Source organism: Solea senegalensis, linkage group LG13, assembly GCF_019176455.1.
Source record: "Solea senegalensis isolate Sse05_10M linkage group LG13, IFAPA_SoseM_1, whole genome shotgun sequence".
Classification (NCBI taxonomy): Eukaryota; Metazoa; Chordata; class Actinopteri; order Pleuronectiformes; family Soleidae; genus Solea; species Solea senegalensis.
In genome coordinates, this window is record NC_058033.1 from 3,788,975 (window position 1) to 3,810,265 (window position 21,291).

At 40.7% G+C, this 21,291-nt stretch overlaps 2 protein-coding genes across 5 annotated transcripts in view; both read left to right on the plus strand.

Annotated features, from left to right (window-relative positions):
- Nucleotides 1-865, plus strand: part of grik1a (glutamate receptor, ionotropic, kainate 1a) — a 41,630-nt gene extending 40,765 nt beyond the window's left edge. For 2 of the 4 annotated variants that reach the window (XM_044042287.1, XM_044042289.1), the window contains one exon: nucleotides 153-209. Coding sequence is in view for 2 of the 4 variants with exons in the window: in XM_044042288.1 (XP_043898223.1) it covers nucleotides 153-320 (168 nt within the window). In the remaining 2 variants the exon portion in view is untranslated. Of the gene's footprint in view, nucleotides 1-152 lie in introns of all 4 variants that reach the window. The other 2 variants (XM_044042288.1, XM_044042286.1) reach the window with 1 other exon arrangement.
- Nucleotides 866-4,998: 4,133 nt separating this feature from the next.
- On the plus strand, nucleotides 4,999-21,287 carry map3k7cl (map3k7 C-terminal like). Its single transcript, XM_044041446.1, has 6 exons — nucleotides 4,999-5,202; nucleotides 8,314-8,924; nucleotides 10,656-10,737; nucleotides 14,182-14,240; nucleotides 16,525-16,640; nucleotides 20,438-21,287. The coding sequence occupies exons 3-6, from the start codon at nucleotides 10,662-10,664 to the stop codon at nucleotides 20,616-20,618; spliced, it is 432 nt and encodes a 143-aa protein (XP_043897381.1). The 5' UTR covers nucleotides 4,999-5,202; nucleotides 8,314-8,924; nucleotides 10,656-10,661; the 3' UTR covers nucleotides 20,619-21,287.
- Nucleotides 21,288-21,291: the final 4 nt, after the last annotated feature.

Sequence of the window (21,291 nt, forward strand, 5' to 3'; positions counted from 1 at the left end):
AAGGAACTACAGTGGTCTTCATGTACCAGAAAGGACGATGCCCTTCCGAACTGTTATTTCTAAAGAAATTATACACTCATCCAAACATACTTATGGTTAGTATAAACCCATTTTGACCTGTAACCCAGGCTTTTACTTGCTCTCACTGACAGTGTGTGTCGTTTACCGCCGTCATGGAGGACTTGGGAATCTCCCTGCAGTGTTACAAAGGGATCCGGAGGAGGTCGCCACTCAACACCGGAGTTCGGTCAACTTGCATCTTCTGTCAACCGCAGCCCACCGCGAAGAGGGACGGACGGAGGCGGGACTCCAGCACTTGAGCGTCGGATCGGAAAAAAAACAACAACCGTGAAGATCAGAGACTCTTTGGCTTCTGTGTTTTGGCGCATTTCCACCGGCTCGACTCGCCCCGCCACGGCATGGCACGGCACGGTTTAAGTAGCGTTTCCACTAGCATTGTACCTGGTACGGAGGCGGGACTCAGCCGTGCAGTGACGACTCCGCCCACGTTAAGTAGGTACTTTTTTTGTCGTGGAGAAGCAACGTAATCGAGTCGAGCCGGTGGAAATCGGCCATTTGTTTCCTCATTAAACTTGTCTTTATACTAAACGTGAATGGATATTATGTTAAGTGTTATACTGTTGGTGTAGTTCACAGCGTCTTGGCCTTGTATTAACATTCGATTGTTAAAAGAGATGATGGTGAATAGAGTAGTAAAATCCGCAGCTGTTGTGAGCAGCCGGTAGAGTTGAAATCTGCAAACTTTATTGATACTCCCATTGTGTAAATGTACAACATCTTCACAGATTTTTTTCTGTATAAAGACTTTTGCATTTTTTCATTAAAAAAAAACAAAAAAAAAAAACTTAAAGGTTTTGTCCAGTTTGTTGCGGTTGTTATTTAGTTTTGGCAGCAGCGTGTGTGTGTGTGTGTGTGTGTGTGTTTCTTTGTGGCAGGCACCAAAGCAGCTTCAGAGCCAAACTGTGAAAAAACAAGATAAGGACCTCCAAGGAGAGTGAGGAACACACCTGCTGTTCTATAAACTTCAAATGCCAGCATTACAAACATCAAATCACACACACACAGACACATGTAGCCTCACTGATGCTCGGGACCATGAAATATTGCCTTTAGAGAAGGAGAGGACAAATTGGGAGGCAGTTTATTTCATCCCAAATTCTCTGGAGGTCAAAGACAAAATGCAATTTCCTCGTTCCCACAGGAGCACGCGCTCGTTTCCCTGCACGTTGTTTGCTGTTGTTGGATTTTAAAGCCTGAGGCGTCTGCCGTGACGACTTTATCTCGTCTTTAAATACATCGCAATCTTTGGCAAAAATAAGATTAAATATAGCACATTCCAACAAATGTGTTTATGGAAATCGTATTTACAAGGATTTTGTTTTACTCATGTCTTTTACTTTTGCACATAAAGCACATTGATCGCTGTAGTGTAATAAATAGTCACACAACACAGGTGAACCCAACCCAAGTCAGTCAGGTGACACTAAGGTCAACTCAAGATGTTTGACTGAAAAAAACCTTCTCAATGAGAGGATGAAGGATGACCTGCTTCAGTTATCTCTTAAATTTTGAAAAGACTAAATCAAAGACTTGAAAATATTAACCGACTGGTTTCAGCTGGTGGGTTTTTCCATGACTGTTTAACGACTGCGACTGGATCAGACGACGTGATTTCTCAGACCAACTAAACGCATGAAACTCTTGCGAGAGCGACCACATCTACGAGAGAAGCGGTTTAAATATTAACAGATGTGTGCCAACCGGCCAACCGTGCCGACTGTCCCCAACTCATGCTGACAGGTGCAGACTCCGCCCAACTGTGAATCGCGGGTAAAATCGAGCAAAGAAATCTCGTAGTGTGTTCTCAGCTTTAGATGCAAGGTTAAACACCTTTGACTAAAGGATGTCCAGCTGCCTCCGGCTAACTCCGATTCACATAACGACTCTCTTGACTTTCCGCCGGTGAGGGCTGAGGAAGCCTCTCGCATGAGAGATGAAACATCTTCAACCTTCACTCAAGCAAGTCCAGTTGCCTGGAGCTAAATCCTGAAGATGACTATGACCTGGACGACTGAGAATCTTCACGGATGAATAATGAAAATGTTCTCAGTGGAAGTATCTCTGTGCGGCAGGAATGCAAAAAAACATCAAAAAAGTCCAAAAGTGTGGATTTGAGGAAATTTTGACTATAAAAATCTTATTAAACTTAAATTGTATCCACCTAATTTAAAATCTGCCTCGCATCCACCGCTCAAAAAATTTAAACCAGGAAACTGTGTTACCTGATAGCTGCATAGAAAGCACACTGAAGTCTGTCGTGCTGGTAATAATCAGAATGTGAATTGAAAACGCAGCAGGAACGAAGAAATATTCATGTCTTTTAGGAAACTGTGTTCATTAAATCTTGATTTTGTTTGACTAATTTACAATTTGCACTTGTATTCACCGTTCAAACAAACAAATTTAAACAGGGAAGGTGTTTCACTTGGAGGTGATGATGCAGCAGCACATTTTGATTTTCTGTTGTGCAGATAATCAGGAGTCAGGAATGAAAATGTTCTGGGTTCAATTAGCTCCGTGCGGCAGGGACGCAGAAGGGATCGACGGCAACCATCAGCCACTGACATGTTCATTTGAACTAAACTCCAGTCATCAGCAGAATAATCAACTCTGATGCTCCAGCACCCACAAACACATCACGTAGATATCAGCGTGCTGCTGCTGCTGCTAAAAAAAAAAAGAAAAAGAAAACTAAATGTGTTGCCGTTAATATATTCTCTCATCGTGTTCCCGGTGTTTAATGGTAGCCTACAGCAGTCGCTCCCCTCATTTCCTCGCTTATCTCGTTTGAAGATGACCTCATGGTAAAATATTTAATCAGACATGAAGACGGGGGGCGGGGGGATAAGAGTTTTTCTGCCGTGTCATGGCCAACAGATTTTATCTTCTTCTTCATCTTCTTCATCTTTTCTGTGATTCAGTCCCCCTGGTCTGACTGCACACCTGTGGACTAAGATATAATGATTAATCATTGTGGATTAATATATCCATTCATTCGATTTGGCAGAGATTTTTACACCAGATGTGTTTCCAGATGCGACCCTCTCATTTAGCCAGGCTTGGGGCCGGCACCAGGCTTCCCTGTGACTGCGCTCACTTAAGATTGTCCACTTAATTCAATTCCATTTTATCTATATCTATATATATATATATAGATGTGCGGGTCTAAGGACGTCTAAGGAGGTCTAAGGGTGTCCTCTGTCCTTAGACCCTCACATCAAGTAAGGAAAAACTCCAACTAACTAGGGAGAAAATGTTAACAATGAGCAATGGGGATTGAGTACGATACTCACCCCTTGACCGGGCATGGACTCCAACCAGCAACCCTCCAGTTACAAGCCAGTTCTCCTTTCCACTTGGTCATGGGCTACCAAGCAATGATATTAAATATCGACACAAAAGTAAAAATATTGATAAACAGCAACAACTAATTTACTTAATACTTGATTTGCTTTTTATTGAAATAAAAGTTAGTCACAGATTTACTCAAATAAAAGTGTCAAGACATATTCTATTTGGTTTTTGGTGAGTTGGACCATCCGCGTTAATGAGTACATCTATATCTAATCTATATGTATATGCAGGAAAATATCAATATCTTATCCTGAAAAAAAAATCTGTTTCATGTACCATGTTGAGAATCTAAATCTGTGACATTTCTGAAATACAAAAAAACACAAACATACATCAAAGATGTATCTATCTTAAAACAGATGATTTACGGACGGGTATAGTTAAAGATTAGATTAATCCAACAAATGAAAACATAAGTTTCATTGGTCAGAAACAAATATTAGAGGGAGAGAGAAAACCAAATGTGAAAGGGCATCATAAGCCCCTTAAATATTAAATCAGTATTGTAAAGACCTTCAACACTGACCTCTGATTCTTTCACCATCTAATGTGACATTTCAAACAAGAAATACTGAATAAAAGACTTGAGTCCAAGGTTTGTTGGTGACATTTCTGTGGGTGGATTGTGTGCAGGAAGGTTTGACTGAATCCTGCGGGAATTGGACCGAGCTTTTCTTAATCTCTACATGTAATGAGTTTTCTCTTTTTTGGTATTCAGATTAACTCTGGGATTGGGCTCAGGACGATGTTTGGTTGACGCTAATCTCCTAACCCCATAATTCTTAATCAAAACCAAAGGCAGTATTTTTCTTTCTTTTTTTTTTTTTATCATCATCTAATCCGTCATGAGTGAGAGCGTGGATTACATCTGTGACCTTGACGTTAACCTAAGACGACCTCACATGAATAACTTAATTTCCCCGGTACACCTGCGTTCATGTCCTTGTTTGTTTCCGTCAGATTATCTATTTATCCAGTGTGCAGCCTCGGTGCTGAAGAAGAAGAAGAAGGAGTGAAGGTGAAATGTAGGAAGGATAAAAGGACGGTGGCATCTGTCTGCGTTTGCCATTGCTAAGAAGGTTAGCGACTATGATCCATACTTATGTTCTTCTTTCTGGACAGATGAGATTGAGAAAAGGAGATTGAGAGAACAATCCTGAGACCGAGCAGAAAGAGCTCAAGGAGTCGGCTGTTTGTTTTCTTCGTATATTAAAGTTGGCTGGAGTGGGCAGCGGATTTTCCCCTCAGGGTTCATTGAGAGGACAGGTCAACAAAGAAGACAATGAAGAGACGGAGTTTGTCATAAGCCCTCGACTCTTTTGACATTCATTATTCTTGTTTGGGTTACTTCCATCAAGTCTGGTTATGTTCACAACATTTAACAGTAATCTCAATCCTGGTCCTGGCGACGTCACTGCCCTGCGTGATTTAGAGGTTTCCCTGCTCCAGCACACCTGATTCAAATGGTCTGATAACGAGGCATTTATTTGAATCAGGTGTGTTGGAGCAGGGAAACCTCTAAATCACGCAGGGCAGTGGAGGACCAGGACCAGGACCAGGACCAGGATTGAGAAACCACATTTAGTTTACTTCCGTTGGTCATTTCACCGTTAATATGTTTGTCCAAAAGATGAGGCTGAAGGTGGAGCCTGGCTAATTGCAGAGGCCCAGGTCATTGGACCAAACCAACAGCTGACAAGCAAAGGGGAGGGGGATTTATTGTGTTTAGTATTGAGTGCATGGTCTGATCTGTCCCCCCTTTGTCAGGTGAGTTTATTGAGTTAGTGCTATGTTTAGTTAAGCAGCATTGTTGACTAGAGGTTTGTTAAACTTGTTAAAAATCATCCTGTGTTCCTTTGACTGACGTTTGTCTCCCATTCTTCATTAATGGTGTATTTATATAATTAGTTTGACCTAAATCCTGGTACAATTTCTCCTTTTTTGCTTGTGTTTGTGTGTTTGTCTTTCCCTGGTGTTCGTCGTGTTGTATCAGTCACACCTGTGTCTCACTCCTGCAGCTCAGTTTCTATTTTCCACTCACCTGTCACTCCCTGACAGGTTGTCTTGTCTCTTTCCTGCAAGCTTTGGCAGCCATTTCCACCCTGTGTCTGTGACGATCGTTTACCACTTTGTTAAATTTGAATTTTTCCTGCATGCGTTTCGCAGCATTACAAAATGTAGGTATGCATATGTTAGTTGGTTGTTTTTATTTTTGTCTCATGGCTCACTCATAAAACATACATGAGCAGAATATGATCATATATTATAATAGATCATCAAAAATAGTCCTGTCATTAATTTGGGACAACATGTCACAATTGTGTTGTGTCACGATGCTTAGTTGCCAAGTCAATGCACATCACGAAACAGTCTGACATCTAAATTTAATGGAACAGTGGCTGATAACAGAATGTCCAACAAGCCCAATGTTTTTCCAATTAACTGCTGCATTTCGCTGCTCCTGCAAATAAGAGGATAAATAAATACAGTTAATCAACGGAGGAAATGATGTGCTTCTTTTTTAGCTTTGACTTCTCAGTGTCCGCTGAGCGGGTGCTGTAAGAAAGTCAAACAAAGACAAAAACTGAATAAATTCTGCCCCACGCTAGAGGATTATTGGCCAGATTTCATGTCCCGTTTCGACAATCGTCTTCCGATTTTAGGCTGATTTGAACAGATCGTGTGGCCAAATTATTCTGTCGTGTCAGAAATTTCAAATAAAGTAATAAAAGTGTTTGATATTTGTGACTGAACAGCGATCGGAGGCATGGCACAAACGTAACATGCTTCAAATGAAACTGAAAAGTGTCTTTTCACAACCCTGGATTACAGACAACGATAAACAGAACTTCCAATACTTTTTGAGGTAAATTGGCAGCTGTTGCCTTTTTAGATGTTGCCGTTCATCAAGCAAGTAGAAATACGACAATTCTGGGGCAGAAAATCATATTTCAAAAATCACCGCACACATCGCAATATGCCACAGTTCCATTTCCTTCCGTTCCTTCTCGGCAAATATTTACACAGAAAGGAACTCGTGCATTTCTTGAGGAGTTTGCAGAGTTCCGACCTCTCGGTGCATCTCAGATGTCACACATAAATCCCCTGAACCTGTCAAGTCTGGTTCGTGTTCCTCGACACAAGGCTCTGAACTGTAACTACAAGTGCAGTCGAATCAAATCTAGAGTATGACTCCGGCATAAAAGCGCGGCAGACATTTGAGTCCGTCCCATCCATCACAATGAGATGAACAGTCTCTGGGCCTGATAAGCCAGGCCCGTGTCAACAGCCTGTCAATGAAGACAAACGAGGAGGGAGGAGGACTCTTGGAAGTGCAGCGTGTAATTTATCTCTCTGTCTCTCACTCTCTTTTCTGTCTGTGTCTGCCTTTCTCTCACGCCAGCACCTGTGAGCCTGGCAGTAAATAATTCAGAGGGAATGCTGTCATCTGCTGGTGTGCAGGTGAAGTGGCCTCATGGACGTAAAGCAGAAACGGATCACAGCAATAAATCAGAGCGTTAAAAAAAGCGCCCAACGCTATTTCAATTAATGATGCGTCCCCCTTTTTTTAAAAAGCCCATCCTCACTTGCTTAAGGTCAGCTCAGCTTTTATGATGATGTTGTGTATGGACCTATATAAATTCAGATCATAAACATTCATACCAGCCATAAACACGCCAACAGATGGGAAGAAGTATAGTGCCTCTTCATCCGTTTTACAAGTTGAGAATATCTGGACTTTTTATTGTTTTGTTTTTTCGTTTCTGTTTCTTGTTTCCTTGGACACATTGGTTCAAAATCCTTTTCCAGTTCCTCTTCATCGATCTTTACAAGTTCGGAGCCTCTGAAATTCTTATTGATTTGTATTTTGGGCAGTTTAGTGTCTCCGGCCTGGTGGCCATGCATGTTTCAGATGATCCAGCTGACCTTTAAATGGTGTGTTTACACTGAACTTGCTTCATCTTCTGAAAGATTTTAAATAATCATGCGCTCTGATACAATTTGGCCAAGCTAATATCTAATAATGATGCTAATCTTTAGAAATCAGTGCAGCCAATGGTTGATAATTGATGGCCATTGTTGTCCCTGCCAAATTGGCCAGCTTGCTTTTTTCTTCCATCTGCGAAAAGTAATAATAATGGGACTAAGTATGGGCTAAATAAAGGATAAATCAAATAAAACCTTTAAATAAACACTTAGCGTCTGCCTCTCCAATCTTCATTTTCAGGCAGCGCTCCAGTGCACTTGTACATTTTAAATAAGAATAAGATATAAAATCTAGTCATTACGAAACAGGCCAACAGAATGTGTAATGTAAATTAGATGAAAATGGATAGAAGTTGGCCAGATTTACAGTATTTCCCAAACCCCTGAATCAGTCAACTGAGAAACTTCACTTTTAACTTACAAATGAACACTTAATCTTCATCAAAAGAATAAAAATCATGCACTTTAGAACTAATTGAAGAACATTTTGTTGATAAAACATAGTTTTTCTCTCATTGTTTATGTTTATGCATCACTGTATTATATCTTATTGTATTTATACAAAGACAGTAAATCTCTTTATTCTTTCTATTCATGTGGATAAGGTTTCTTGTCATTTCTGGGTCTTAAAAAAATCACCCCCTGTACCCCTGTTTCAATCTAATTTAAAAGTATTCAAAAATGGCTAAAGTTGACCAGATTCTGAAGAATGACTGTAAGTTTTAACTTACAAGAATCATACACTTTTAAGCACATTGTATTGTGTCTATGGACACAATGTGTCTGTGGAATTCCTCATAAAACAATCAGTCTAAATGGATGTCCATCTATTATCCCGCAAATCTTCCTCTTGCAAACACCGACACTGAAGTTCTCTATTTTCTTCCGCAGGAGCTTTTATAGCACGAGATGTTCATTCTGAGCCACTGCCTCATTGCACAGCTATTGCAGCAGAGCCAAAGTCCATCCCGGCGGCATGACCGCGTCTCTCAAAACAGTGCCGGCTCTATGGGCATTTTTGCGGGCTAAAGTCATGTCATCTGAGACATTTAATTGGACTCGGGCCGCCGCAGGGGGACAGCGGAGCGGCATTCCACCACCGCTTTTCGCCCTGTTATGTTGCCCTCCGCCGCGTGTCTGCAGCAGTCCGTGCGCAATCACGCGTCCGTGCGCATGCAGGCAACGTTGAGCTGCTGGGGTTTCCTCTGACTGACACAAAGGCAGTGGACGCCTCACGTACGCGGCGGAAAACTTGCGGGAATAACCCACCAGTATCAAGTGGAGTGAGTCTCCGTGGAGACCAGCGTTTGGAGAGAGACGTGTGCCATCTTTGCTGGATTTGCGCGCAGGGGCGCATCCGCAGAGAGACGAACTGCGCGCTTTCTCTGGAGACACCTCAACTGTGGTTCGACTGGGGACGAACTTGAGGACAACACTGCTGATTCAAAACTTATTACGCACTAAGTTTCCTGCTTCGGGTCCGTAGCTGCTTCAGGTAACAGGTAACATGCCACCCTCTTGGCCCAAATAGGCCATTTTCATAGGAATTGTCCATAATGCACTACCTTCTATCATAATGTGAATTATGTGCTTATCATATGAACAATAGTGTACTTTTTCATCTTCTAATACTGTATCACATTTTATAACAGCACTAATAAGCCAGTATATTATCAAAAAAATAACATTCTAACGCTTTCCAACAACAGAAAGGGACAGTAATAAAATAAAAAAGGGTCTTATTTGTTGGTGTGGAAGGTCATTGAGGTCTGCTGTGTGAGACTGGGGTTTATCAGGGTTAAAGTAGCCAAATGCTCTGATATAAAAAGCTTGTATACCTCTACTGGAAGAGGGGACAAAATCCAGACCTCGAACCAGTCTGTCAGAGCTCACTAATTATTTAATCCCACCGCAGTAACTCCAGGAGCATGATGAAAGTGTTGGTCAGTGTGGGTGGCCTTCATAACTGACTGGACACCTCATACACATCAAACTAAGGTTGTAACTATTTTTATTTACACATCTACTGCTGATTTCCTTGCAGTTAAAGCTGCAGTAGAAAGGATCGGTTGATTCAAGGCAATGTTTGGAATTATTATGTTGACACATTTAATATCCAAATCTTTCAGAATTGTCATTTTTTTCTAGGTTTCTTTGCAGCATAGGGAGTTGTTGCCAGCTATGGAATAGAAATCAATCCACCAAAGAAACGTTTATGCAGAGTCGACTGAGTAGAGCAGCCTATAGGAGCAATCATTCTCTTTGTCTGAACTGCAGTGTGATTGGTCAAAGTCTGCTGTGATGGAACAGAATGAGCGAAGGCTGTAAAGAAGAGGTGGAGAAACGTTGTTCTCTGTCGCTCAGATCACTGTTATGATGAAAGATGATGAAAGATTACCGTACCTGTAAAGGTCCAGTATGTAACATGTAGGACGGTTTGTTTGAAGATATGAAAATAAAGTCTTGTAGGAATCTATGTATACTAGCTTTGCTTTATTTATATATATATATATATATATATATATATATATATATATATATATATGTGTGTGTATATATATGTATATATATATATATATGTATGTGTATATATATGTATATATTATTATTATTTTATTTATTTATTTATTTATTTATTTAACAATAAAAAATATATATTGGACTTGTTTTCCTTACGTGAAAACAAATCGTCAGTGCCCACTCTATGACAAATCTCATGAATATACTGTGGACGTGGCTTTGTTTACAACCGCCATGTTGGCAGGAAAAGCTTCATTTCGGTCATTTGACATCTTTACCTTTGTGATAAACTTCCCCTCGTCCTAATCTGGAGGAAGCTCAGGAATTGCAATAAAAGCAAGTCAGTTCTGTACCTGATTTGAGTGGAATCCGTCGCCTGTGGATTCCCGTCACTCCGTCTTCTACGCTCGCTTTGAGCGCGTTTCGCAGCCGCGACACAACTCTACTGTCTCTTTTTTAAGGGAACCAATCAATGTTTGATTTACCCCGACTAACATATTGCCAGCTATAAATGTTGCCTCGTATATGCATCTATGGCGCTGTACATCGTTGGCTTCCTGCCAAAAAATGGCGTTATTTAGGTTGCATGACAGGATTGCGCGATGTCAGCGACTCGGCTATTCTATAAATACATTTTTAAGAATATTTTTGCGAGTTTTAAATCTTTTTATTGTCCTAACAGCTCTGTTTTTGTTTCTTGTGGCCTCATGAAGGGATAAATGATCACCTCAACCAGACGAGTGTCTCCTGATAAATCTGAAGTTAGAATCGCCTTCAGCCTCAATGACACATCAGGTAAACACACACACACGCACACACACATTACTATGTGTTCACATCATGCAGAGATCCAACAACAACTTCATCTTCAGTCCTATCTAATTGGTAAGTTCACATGTGCTGAAGCCTGGAGCTGCACTGCCACTATGTGCGGAACACGTTCTTGCATTCTTCCCAACAAAACAGAGCCAGCAACCCACCCGTGGCGAAACACCCCCCTCCCCCTCGCACCCTATCACTTTAACTGCGTCGTGCTCCGCGCTGAGACAGGTGTTCGCTCTATTTCTGTTGGACCTCATCATATTAAAAACAAACCACACACACACACACACACACTCGTGTGTGCAGCTGTGCACTTCCAGAACGCACATGCATGCAGCCTCACAAAGCACATTGCACAATTGTTACCCGGAATGGGATTATTCCATTATTCAATCTTCGGGGCCTAAATTTACACACTCACGTACGCTCACCTGACACTTTATTGGGCACACCTGTTCCCCTGACCGTTAATCGCTCAATCACATGGCGGCACCGCGGTGCATGACCGCGATGCAGACATGGTCGGGACGAGCTCCTGGAGTTCAAGTCGAGCATCAGGATGAGGAATAAAGGTGGTTTAAGGGACGTTTGAACGTGGCATGGTCGCATGGAGTACTTCAGGGACTGCTGATCTTCTGGGATATCTGTGTAAAATGATCTCTGGGGTTTTACAAATGGAAAATATCCACCGAGCATCACCTCTCTGGGTGATAAATGAGTTGCTGATGCCAGAGGTCAGAGGAGAAAGTCGAGAGAGGTTTGCAATGATAGAAAGGCAACAGCAACTGAAAGAACCACTCATTAAATCACTGGACACACTTGTTTCCATCCATATGTGTTTTATAACCTATTTTTCTCTAAATCAGAACATCATTTACTCATTTAACGGTAGAGAACATTGGACTCATTCTCCCATTGACATCAATTCAAAGAGTCGCCCCCTGGTGGCTAAATTCTACTTCTGAGGCGTCACTTTTCAAACGTTCACTTTTCAATATACAGTCCATAGTTTGAACCAGAAGACAGGTGGGTCAGAGCAGCAGAAGAGCACACCTGCCGCTTCGCTGGGTGCCCCGTGTACCTAATAAAGTGGCTGGCGAGTGTATAATGTGCGGTGCTCGGTGCTGTCTGTCTGTCAGGATGTTTTACTGCAGTGAGGCCAGGCCTTGGGACAGCAGCTGCAGCGATGCAATGGCAGAGTCAGGTTTCCCCCCACTCTAATACTAACAGTGTCCTGCAGCCTGATTCACTGTTCAGCTTTTAGAAACACTGTCCTATATTTATAAGCAGTTAACACTTACAGTCCTGCTCCACCCCTCCCTCCCTCATGTCTTTCTCTCAGGATGAAGGACTGCAGTTGAAAGAGCACCCTCAAATCTTGATACACTTAACGTCCTGCTTTTAATTTTTTTTTTTAGTAAGTTAAATTAATGCTGCCTCATTTTTAATCACAAACTATGTTAAGGTTTAAGAAACAATGCCTTTCTTTAGAGTTATTGTACCTATATTCACATTACATATGTATTTATTATGCATTGAACTGCATTGATTAATCATTTCTGGTCATTTGAGTGTTAAATTAGGTTTGTTTATTATCTTTTATGCTCTGAACTATTATTATTGGTTTAGGTATTTATTTTAAATACATTTTTGCAGGTTTTTAACATGGTGAATTACCTTATATATCTGCTCTATTTGGCTACGTGTCCTGTTTTAGTGTTAGTTGTGTCTCCAAAGACGTTTAGACTGGATGATTTCTCCATCTTGTCTCCTGAAACCTGGTGTCCACTCATATTTGCTTTATTTTATTGTTTATCTTCCTCAAAATTGGTCAAAGAAGACCAAGAAGTAGAGATTAGGGCTGAACAATTTTGATTATTTTGACAGGAGTTGCGATTGCGATATGATTCCCAATATCAGACGGAATGGTAATTTGTCATTATTCTCATTTTCATTGGAAAAACATATTTAAAACGATTACCGTGTGATACTTGTGCAGATCTGTGTGAAACAAAGATGCTCTCTTCACTGTGTAGAATGAGACGTGCACCTGTATTGCGATTTCAACAACATTTCCATGAATTCTTCAGCCGTACGAGAGATTGAGACGTTTATCTCCTTTTGCAACCAGTGGAGTTGCCCCCTAGTGGCCATTCAATATATTGTTTCTTCCTGATTGACTCCATTTTCTTTTCACATGAGGTGACCCTACCGTCTAAAATCTAACTCCGTATCTGGATCCGTCCCAGACAATGGTGTTGTTGACTCTTTCAACCCGTGTTCTCAGTGGGTTGACTGAGACCCGATGGACCGTCTGGGATCATCAAACTAGGCCCTTCATGACTTAGTGCCAGACATAGTTATAACCCCACACTGAGTGTCAATCCTGCGCTTGAGCACTGTATTTATTCCTCGTCATAATTGGCCCCATGGCTGCAGGCCGGCCCGCTAATACTCCCGCTTTTAGAAAGTTGCATCATCCCCTGGATTCTCCACATGTGTTCCACCTCCGGGACATTACTGGCGAGGCAGAGGCTGGTGCAGACAACCTGTCTGTTTCTGTCTGTCTGGCTGTCAGTGTGTCTGGGCCGTCGCTCTCTGTCCATACGTCTGGTCTGGCCTGTCTGTCTGTCTGTCTAGCTGGCCCTCTGAATTCTTCCCCCAGCATGTATTCAGTGTAACGGCTTATCAACGCTGTTCCGCTGAAGGCGACGGCTCATTTATTAGTGCGCCGCTGTGTTGCTATGTCGCTGTGTCATGTAATTGGCCCATATAATGTTTCATTTTGGGAGATTTTATGAGACGCGTGGACATTTATAGGAAATGCCTGAAGATTAAGTGACTTGGCTGCACACCGAGGGCATAAAGCCAAGAATAAAAACGTAAAAAAAATATATATATATACATAGTTAAATGAAGATGTGCCATATGTTGTCTTACCAATTGAAGTTTGAAGAGAACTCTATAAAAAGGATTAGCAACTTTTTTCATACCTTACAATAACAGCTTTTAATCATTAGATGGTGGCGATGGGTCACTGACAGTCAACATCAAATTCTCGCTCGCTGCAGCAATAGCTATAATGCTGCTTTAAATAAACCCCCTCGCATTGTTATTCAACAGCAGAAGTAAAAAGATAACAGAAAAACTGAGGCATGCCAAAAAAAAAACACTTTAATTGTATACAGCATTTGAATCTCTGCAAGCTGACAATCAATTCGTACTTTAAATTTATGGATGTAAAATATATAATTATATAACCTTTAGAAAGGAATCTTCCTGTGCACCAAATACTTTCACCTGTATTCTAACTCGTATTTGTCGTATTTTGCAGTTTTCTACTATCTGAATATGTATTTCACCACTACAGTCATTCAGCTCAGTGTGTAATAAATGACTCTTGTCTTTTATCACTAGATGTAAAAGATGTGGAGGACCTCTCTCAGACTTTCCCGGACCTTGAACAGCGATTACAGGTAAATTGTAATGTATTATACTCATATACATGGAATATAATGTATATGGCAGTGCAGTATAAGAGGGGAGCAGAACACAAAACATCATTATTAGTAGTTATTGAATATTTCATGACTGGCTCTGTTGGTGTGGTTTTACATTTTCTTTCAATACAGAGGATTATTAAACACAAAAAAGGAGATTTTTTTTGCAGAGAATTCAGTTTTGGACACAAACACAATTTTATTTTTTTTAAATTAGTTTAGTGCAATATTTAATACCTTGCAATATTTGCCAGGTGCAAAATTCAGAAAGGTCATAATAAGTATTGTGTGTCATTAAAAACCCAGCAAAAGATGCCATTTAACAAAGTTTATCAGGACACAAGAACAACCATCTCTGAATCAAATAAAATAGTCTACAAGAAAGTAACCTGAAGTGCTAAAGGTGCATATTGTGAAAGGTAAAACATAGATTAACAGATTACACGTAATAATGATAAATTAAAAAAAACCCTCTTGAGACAGTTTCAGGAGCTCAATCTGTGGAAAAAAAACAAAATAATCCCGATCAAAGTTGTTCAAAACAATATACTCCTTAGACTAAAGGTTTGATTCACTTAGATGAACTTAATCCATTTAACTACATAACATCTTTAACCCTTAGAACACAGAGAATTTAGGCTGCTTTTTTACATTTTTGACTATTTTCTGACTATATAAACACACCTGAGCAAAAAGCACTCAAAATGTTTAAAATCCGATATACGTCACAGTTCAAAGTTCACTTTGAAAATGAAAGAACTGCACAATTATTGCTACTTTATATTAACACTCAAAATTTGATATAAAATGAATCATTACTTTGACTCATAAGAACACGAGAAAAACATATTTTGTAAAGCCTGAATGTGACCTATAAACACACAGCCCCAGGATGTCCATATAAGGATTTGTGTATTATTCCCACGGCAATTTGCAAAGGGTGCACTTGCGGCACAGATCGGTGCAGAGTGAGCACGAAGGGTTAACTTTTTTTTCAAATTTTATTTTTATTTCAATTAACGAAAACGTTTTTTTCAATTTTAGTTTTTGTTAACCATAATAACCTTGACACACACACACACACACACACACACACACACTCGCTGAGTTGCTAAATAAGGAGAAGCCTGAGGTGAGTTAACTGTAAATCAATGGTTTCACAGTGTGTGTGTGTGTGTTTGTGCGCTATTAGTGTATAAGTGTTGTCATTGAATTATCCTTCAGCGAGTGCCAGTGCCAGGGTCACACACAGTGCACAGAGTATCAGATGAGGACAGTAGTAGAGCAGTGAATGTTCGCCGCCTGCCATACACTGCACAAGTGTGGCTTCTTTTTTTATTGAGTAACACGTGACCTTAGAGTACAATAACAATATGGTAACAATATAGTCATTTTATTTTATAACAGAGAAGTATTATTATCTTAGCTTTGTGCCCCTTCTTTATTATGGAGATATTATTTACATGACTTTCTCTGCTCGCTCAGATTCATCACACCTTGGACTCTCTCGTCTGTGCACAGATTCTTGCATTGATATCATTTTTTTTTGTTTAGTAATTCTCATAACCAAGCTGTGACTTTGGAAGTAACATCATATCATCCCCTTATTACCACACTATTACCTTTTTTTTTTTAAATTAAGCTGGAAACAGCGTTAGGAGTGAGATAATCATTCCTCCCTTCTACAGAATTCTTAGATTAGATTAGATTCCACTTTATCATCAGAATTTGTACAATGAAACGAAGCGTCCAATCCCAAGTTTACACAGATCTTTAACTTTAACCCTTTATCACCTAAGCCTCTTTTTTGCTTTTTTGCTTATTTTAACAATAAAAGGTCCAGAAAATGTCCTGTGACTCATTGCTTTTGCCCATTTTTCCAGAATAACTTTCAATATCTGCCAGTTATTTACAATTTACTGCATGATTCATTGTAGTTTATAGATGAACACCATGAATTTGAAACTTGAACAGGATAAAACCTATTTAAAATAACATTTGTTTGTGAGTCTCGGTGTGCAAAAACAGGCCAAACAATGTCAAATTTGCACAGGTGTTTTTCTAACTCTCTCCTCTCTGACGACAAAGACGCTGATTGAAATGACCGTAAAATAACCACGTGCAACTTCTCAGCGTTTCAGAAACCGCTGGATATTTTCTGACCGCACAAAGCGACGCGTCCTCTTCGCGACACTCTGTCTTTTCTGTCTTTATGTCCCCCGAGGGTAACGACTGTGACTCTGTGACGTCTCTGTTACAGCCGGTTCCTCCCTGTGTGTCCCTGAGGGAGAGCGTGCAGGTGTACAAGGAGCACTGCAGGATGGCCAGAGAGTTCCATCAGGTCAAACACGAGATCTCTGTGCTCGAGGAACACAAGTAAGATCCACGCACGCACGCACGCACACACACACGACTCACTTCAGTATGTTTTATGAATTAAAGAGTTTTTGTCACCTATCCGTTTACACCTGTACGATAGATGGATGGATACTTTATTGTGGGTGACACAAACACAGCTGTCAGGGAATCAAATCCACAGCGTCACAGTTGAAAGACGACTCGCCTCACCACTGAACCCCACGTCTCCATGATGGCCATAAATGTTGTGAAAATGTCTTTTATTTATTTATTTCTTAAATGTATAATAATTATACATGTTTGAAGCTTTAAATGACGGCCTTTAGACGCAGTCACTCACCTTTCCTTCAAAGCAAACACTTGGGAGTGTCGTGCAGAGCGTTTGGATTAACAGTCCACCAGATGGCGCTTATTGTTACTAGTCTCTAGTACACAGCTGCTGTTGTTCTGTACAATTTTCATTTCAGATATTCCATTCTTTCTCCTACTATTTTCTCTCCTGTAGTTTATTGTGCAAATAAGTGACTGCAGGGCAAGTGAGGACAACTACAAAGTACAAAAAGTAAACAACAAATAGTGTAGAAGGGAAATAAGACGCTGCGATGGACCCCGCCTTTCGTCCTACTGTATGTCGGCTGGGATTGGCTCCAGTCGCCCCGTTACCGCCCATGTGGAGGATAGCGCGTTAGGCAAAGGATGGAAAACAAGACAAGTTTAAAATAGATCCAGGTTTCCACTGGTGTATAGTGGCAGTTTGGAGAAGACGGAAGAGAAGAGGAAGAAACAAACCAAACAATACACAACCTTGTTTTTATATCTTAGTGAGAACACATCATTGATATACTGTCATGCATTCCCTCGCCCCTAGTGCTTAACCCTAACCCTAACAAAATGACAAAATGTCCCCTCAAAGATAGGTTTGTACATTTTTTGGACCTCACAAACATATAAATACAGTTTATTGTTTATTTATTAGGACCAGGTCCTGCCGGAAAAGGTCCCAAAGACACACAAACATACAACACATATACACACATTACTTGTTGATACACAAGAGACTAAAAAAGTCAGAATTCAGAGATTAAAGTCTCATTCTGACTTTTAATCTCAGAATTCATGCAGTTTTTTTTGTTATCTTTCTTTCAAAAAATCTTTTCACATGATCCTCTTCTGTAATGTTCAGTGCGATGCCGTTGCCTCGGGGGAAAAAAACAACAGCACTGTTGTCGAGAGAGTGACACCTGCTGTTCGCTTTCATGAACGCGCTGAATGTTGAACGCACACGAGCCTGGGTGTGTAACACTCTGTGTCCCCTGCGTCCTCAGCAGCTGTGGGTGGACTTAGCAGTGGGATTTTCAAGGTCTTTCGCTGTTACCCTACCGCCACACACACACACACACACACACACACACACCTACACCACTTGGCAGCTCTTAAATAGAGAAGAGCAGGCAGACAGATGGGATGACTGGAGTACAGCCTTGGGTTCAGATAAGAACATGATGAGTCAGAAGAAACTCTTCACTCTGGACACATACACATTAAAAAGCCAGATGCACGCACACACACACAAACACACACACACACACTTACAGAAACTCAGTGACACACAGTTTGTGGTAGAGTAATGACAATAACTTTATTTCTACAGCACTTTTCAAAACAAGGTTAAAAAGTGTTTTACATAACACCTATATATGTATATATATATATATATATATATAATAATAATGAAAGTGTTGAATATGAGGCAATAGTACAAAGTACAATAATAACTTTAAACACGAGTGAGAACGTCACTGTCATTTCCAAAAAAGGATGAATGTTATTATCTTTCAGTTTTTTTTGTTTTTTTCTTGCCATCATGTGACACAATAGCAGTTTTACTTCCTTCGCTGTTCGACAGACGGACAATGGTGAACCGAACTAAATGTGAGGAATCGACTGAATTCATTTCGCTTTTGTTTGGTATCACGTCGGCTGACGGTAACATGTTAAAATGTCCAGTTTTGACAAAATCAGTCGGGGAAATTAATCTTTTTCCGACACAGATGAACGTATATGTGCCAAAGTTGCTTGCCTTACCAAAAAATAACCATCTTTAGTGTTTATAGAAGCCTTATATAAGGTTAAATATAGTTTTAGATGATGTGTGAAATATTGTCAACATCAACTAATGTGATTTTGTATTGATTTATAAATAAAAGTCACATTTTTTTTCTGTTGTAAACAATTATTAACCATATGTGACCCTTACTGTAAGCCTACACTAATCTGTCATATTTATTTACATACAATCGCACTAAGTTGTACGTAAGTAGTTGTAAAACCTCATCATTCAGTGATTGGCCAGCTGGACAGTTTATGTTTTTACGAGTGTGGTAGTCTGTAAATCATCTTATGAAGCAATAAAACTTTGGGGTTTTGTCTCAAGGAAACCATTAAATATTTAACTTTTCATGAAACTCTACTGCTCGTAATGATGATGAGCCCTGACTGCGGCTTTATGGAGATATACACCAAACCCGACGGAGAATATCTCCTTGCAGATGAGTTTTACGAGTCGTATTCACTGTCCCTGTTTCTCGCTGCTGAGTTACAAGTTGTTTCTTTTTTGACATCAAACAGGATCTGTGGTTTACTTTTCCCAGCTCAGCTGGTCCTGTGAGGTTACGCTTGTTTCCATCGTTCTCTATGTCTCCGCGGTTTCCTCCCGCAGTCTAGAATCAAGTCATCTGGAGACAGTAATTTCCTCATAGTAATGAATGTGGGTGATAATCTGCTAATCTGCCCTGTCTTTGAACTGCCAACCAGTTATTGGTGATTCCCTGCCCTCAGCCTTGTGAACTGTGTTCTTGGACTGTTTCCAGCTTTAAATAATTAAAGGAAGCGGGAGGGGGAACGGATCATGTAAGAAAATAAACAAACGACGAGGCTCCAGAGAAATACGACTCTCTGTTTTATTTCCTAATGCATATTAATGATGTTTTTTTAAATTGAATTCAAGAAGTTTCAATGCATTGTTATTTAGCTTTTATTAGGATCCACACGAACTGATGCAGAACAAAATAACAAAACAATGCTTTGAGTTCTCTTTGAAAGTGAAAACATTGCAGGGGGACGCTTGCCATTTGGTTGAGTTTAGATTTTAGCAAAGATATTAAATGTTAAATATCCTCCTCTCCACTTTAGGCCATCAATATTTGAACGCATCTCCAATGCAAGCTCTCATTTTCTCCTCTGGACTAAATGTTTTTGAGAGGCATAGGGAATCTTTTTAGGTTTGGTAACTGGCGTCCTGCGTGTTGGGTGGTTGGTGTCAGTGGTTGTGCCAAATGAAAACATAAACTTGGAGTTCGTGGCCAGCAAATTCAAAGTGTAAACTGTAAACAGTGCAGTCTGATGACACATCATCTTAATATACACGTGACAGAATTAAATGATTAGATTTATTGGAGTGAGAGATAAGGCGACTATTATTATTATTATTATTATTTTATTTTTTATGATGTGTGTTTCATTTTCTACCCACTGTGGTCATAATTCCTCAGCTCCACACCGATCACATACCCTGGCATATACAGTAGAGCAGTATTTCTCAATTTCCTCCAAGTACCACCAGAGGAAGCTCGCGTACCACCGGCGGTGCACGCACCACAGTTTGAGCACCATGGGTATAGACCTAAAATCTAATAATATTGACACATTATTACAACTGTGGAGCCATTCGCTGGCTTCACTGTGTGTTTCAGCATTTAAGTGAGTGTGTCCAGACAAGTTGCTCCTAAAAATCTTAATGTCACTTGTCCGTGTAGGCGTAAGTTGCTGGCAGAGATGGTGGAGGACGAGAAGGTTGCCGTGGAGATCGCTCGCCTAAAGGAGGAGTTCCGGCGCCTCACGGAGGAGAACCGCAACCTGGTGACCACCCACAACGAGCGCGCTCAGGAGCTGGAGAGGCTGTGCCTGACCGGCGGCACGGGGCCGGACTCCTCGTGACCTCTGAACTCTGCAGAACCTGAGACCCGCAGCTGACTCCAGGCCCAGAAGCAGAAAAACACCGGCTATGCCTATGAATCAGCTAATTACACAGAGAGGTGCAGTGTTTTCTTCCATGTCTGAGTCATTTGAACCACAGATGCCGCGTCCTCATCAGTGTGAAGTTGTTTCTACTCAGCTATGACGCCCCCCTTTCTTTCAGAGTACCGTTTTGTTATGTTGCAGAACCATAACATAACATTCTGACCACGATTACAAAGCCTTACAGTACATATTGACGCGTCAGCTGCTGTGCATGTGACCAGTTATCTGTCTCAGGTCCTGTGGAGACTCTGATATTTGACCTGAAGTCGGTGGAGGGAGCCAGAGGTTGAGAAAAATGTGGTCCAAATGTTGTATTTTGAGGAGTTTTCCCTCCTTCTCCCTCCGTCCCACCCCAGCTACTTGCCTGTCAGGTTCCTGTTGCAGTGAAAAAGGAGATGAGTGTTGACCACCATGATAGGGATCGGGGGGGAAGTGTGTAGCGGTGACACAGCACTGTTCAGTGAGTTGTACATTTTTTTGACGTAGCATGTCTCACTCACCTGTAGAAGAGGAAGTGTACAACAAGGTAAAAACTCTTACATGTTTTCCTTGTCAAATAATAAAATGTGTTTTATTTTAACACCAGCTT